Below are 3672 nucleotides of genomic sequence, written 5' to 3' on the forward strand. Positions count from 1 at the left end.
TCATTGGCTTGTTTCCAAATCTTCTTCCTTGTTCCTTTCACTAATATCTTCCAAGGGCTTGTAAGTGTAAAACCAAGCACATATTAAATAATAAATGAGATTTATAACTTGAATCCCACTAACAAGAAAATAATAATACTCCAATCTACCCCTGTTCAAGTTCCTATCAGGCAGCCAATTCCTCTCTTCTCCAGTATACTTATGCACTAATGATACCAATAATGTACCCATATAGTTCCCACTGGCTGCAGTTAGACAATACAGTGCTGCAGCACTGCTTCTCATACTTTCAGGTGATTGATCAAAGAGAAATTCCATATGCCCAACAGACATGAAAACTTGACCAACCCCTTGTAGCCAATACTGTGGTACCAACCAGAACACACTAAAAGGAATGATGGCTTTTGGATCATCCAATAAGTGGTACTTTGCAGCAACTTCTTTCCTTTTTATTTCAACCAGTGCTGAAACTAACGTGGCTATAATGGTAATCACAAAACCTACTCCCATTCTTTGTAGGCATGTGATTCCAGCAGGGTTCCCAGTGAACCTACGAACAAAGGGAACAAAAAGGCGTTCGTAGAGAATAATTCCTACCATCATGGTTACCACACTGAAAATAGACATGCTAGCTGGTGGAATTTGGAATGAGTGTGAGAGGTGACGATCCATTGTACGAGCTTGTTGAATGACAAAACTATGCTGGTGTGATAATGCAGTTATGAGTAAGATTCCTGATGCCCAAATTGGAAGCACTCTAATGATAGATTTTAACTCTTCAACTCTATGGACAGTGGCTAATTTCCATAAGTTTGGTGGTGCATTTGGATCTCTGGCCTCCTCCTCTGTTACTATTGCAGCCTTGTCCAACCATCTGAACATAAAAACTCGTGTTCAAATGCAAATTCATACTTGCAAATATTTAGAACCAAATATTTTGTTTTTTGCGGCATGATAATTTTACATTGGTGTAAGAAAATAAGAAGTCTTACATCAAATTTTGATAACTAATTTGCTTGCATTTAACAGCTCAAATATTTAATAAATCAGAATTATTAGATATAAATAGAATCAACACTCAAAATTAAGAGTGTAATTTATATTGGTATAAAATTATCCTTAACCCTTTTTTTTATTTAGACTTACTTAAATTGATCCGAGTGTAAAAGCCTTCCTTCCAAAGAAATAGCATCATCAAGTTCCCGATTTTGGTACAAAAGTTTAGGATCATCTGGTAATGCTTCCCTCCTCTTCTTTATAGCTGCCACAATTACTTGGGCCAAACGAACTAAAGGGCTCCCTTGAGGTTTCACAGTCTTATAGAGTGGTAAGCCCAATACAAAGGCGATGATGGATATCAACATGGCAATGGTGGGAATTCCAAGGCCCCAGCCCCAACCCATATTGTCCTGAATGAAAACCACAATGGTCAAAGCAATTAGAGTAGCGAATCCCATACTGAAAGAGTACCAATTGAAGAGGTTCCACTTCCTAGATGCCACTCCATTTTTGGTCATATCAAATTGGTCTGCTGAAAAGGGCACAACACAAGGTCTAATGCCACCTGATCCAATAGATGTGAGGAGTAGAGAAAGGTAGAGTATCCCCAGTTGCGAGGATGTGGCTTCTTTGCAATTCACTTGTGTTGGGCATGGTGGAGGGCGCATATGTGGCATTATAGTTGATACAGCTATACTAACCATTCCCTGTGTCAAGCATAATAGTATGGAAAATTAATTGGCAATATGCTGTAATAAAATGGAAATTGCTCATAATTCAAATCATGTATTTACTAACAATGTATTATAACATTAAAAAATTAATTTTATTGAAGTGTTACACTATCATCCACTTACTTATTAACAAATAATTAAAAGAGTTTGTGTAAAGTAAAATAACTACTTGACTACATATAATTTGATTATAGTATTTATATTGAAAGTGAATCATAATTACTCAATAAAAAATACTTAAAAATCTAATTTTTATAAAATAAGTCATATGCTAGCTGGCTACTACATATGAATGTAGAAATTTATTGAATTCTGATCTTCATATTAAATATATGTCAATCTTAAGTGTTTAGTTATCTAATTCAAACATTTTTATACTTGAATATTTAAAATACTCGTATAGTACGGTTCAGGAATGTAATCAAATCAGTAGGCGACTATTACAAACTTGGACAGTAGAGGAGAGAGTAAGAAACCAGTTCATATATGAGAGAAGCAACAGTAATGGTCCAAAATCGGCCAGCAAAGGAATCTGCAATGAGAGCACCGATGAGAGGGGTGAAGCTAGATGTTCCACCAAAGTTTGTAAGCGTGTTGGAGGCCGATACCAATGGCATGTTCAGCTCTTGGGTCAGATAACTTATCAAGTTAGCATTAAAACCAGCCCCAGCAAATGTGTCACACAATTCATTTCCTGCAGATATATATATGCACAACGCCTTACAAGTTCAAATTAACTTTTTTCATACAGAATATGTGAGGAAAAAAAATTAAAGATGACAATTTTTTTTTTAAATATTCATTTAGTTATTCGAGGGAAAAGCTTTTCGTTTTTTTTTTTTTTTAAATGATAATAAGAATGCAGGGTCAACCATAGGCTGCAAATCTATTACATCATTTACTGCACCACCGCATATACAGCATAGGTCTAACTCTATATTTTATTCGTCCGAATCTGTATATAATATGGATAATAAGAATTGACGCATAGTGATGTACGGTTACCTAGAATGAATGGCAATGTTCTAATGCCTCCTCGTGGATGATGATGATGCTTCTTTTCATTGTCTTGCTCATCTTTTTTCTCTAGCATCTCGCCATTAGCCTTAATGCTTTTCTCTAGCCCCATTTGTCTCACAATATGCTAGGACCCTGCATATGTATATACGTATAATTTGTTCGTATGTATGAAGAATATGGCATTGCTTTAATTTTAGTTTGCACATATATAAGGTAAATTGACAGGGAAATTAAAAAACAATCATGCTAATGACCATGATGCGAACCTCTTAGGATTTAGAATGAATGACTTTGTTCATTACGCAATAACACAAAGGTTACGATTTACAATTACAATTTTCACATAGACGTTGTTCTATTTTGTTGTTGAGATGTGAAATTAAGAATAAATTTAAACTGTTCAATAGCACTCGAGATTTTTTTTTTCTATCACGATATTCTCACATCGGAACAAATGTGAACTTAATTCCTTTGGATGAAATAATATACATTTAGATCCTTTATACGATTACGCCTATAAGGCTATAATCTTCCAATGAAATCACATTTTTAATCTGTCACATCGATAAAATTATAATTTTATGAAAAGGTCATTTAGTGGTCTCAATCTATAATTACACTACCTCTTCAAGTAAATGAACCCTCTATATTCGAAAGGGTTTTTATGCATGTCATGAAACTCTTAAAAAATATAATTACCTCTTCGCGAGGATCATGTGCATAACAACATTAAAAAATCAAAATAAATAAATAGATGCGAAAACACATTTCATAAAGTATTTAATAAAGGGGTTTATACTTCTGCAATTTCCTACAACAGACTCAGTTAAAGTGTCAAAATTCAACTTGTGTTATGGCCATTGTGTAGAATTAGAGACCTATTAGGGACCTACAAATGAATATGCCCCATTTAACCTCG

General features: G+C 34.5%; 1 protein-coding gene across 1 annotated transcript; it reads right to left on the minus strand.

Moving 5' to 3' along the window:
• Positions 1 to 2862, minus strand: LOC133312700 (protein NRT1/ PTR FAMILY 3.1-like). Its single transcript, XM_061513940.1, has 4 exons — positions 2739 to 2862; positions 2210 to 2427; positions 1147 to 1706; positions 1 to 874 (listed from the first exon to the last, which is right to left on the minus strand). Exons 1-4 carry the CDS (start codon positions 2860 to 2862, stop codon positions 1 to 3), a joined length of 1776 nt encoding a protein of 591 aa, XP_061369924.1.
• Between the last annotated feature and the right edge of the window lie 810 nt (positions 2863 to 3672).

This window comes from Gastrolobium bilobum, unplaced genomic scaffold (genome assembly GCF_033153095.1).
Source record: "Gastrolobium bilobum isolate Gb01-03AN ecotype WA unplaced genomic scaffold, APGP_CSIRO_Gbil_v1 utg14484, whole genome shotgun sequence".
In the NCBI taxonomy this organism is placed as follows: domain Eukaryota; kingdom Viridiplantae; phylum Streptophyta; class Magnoliopsida; order Fabales; family Fabaceae; genus Gastrolobium; species Gastrolobium bilobum.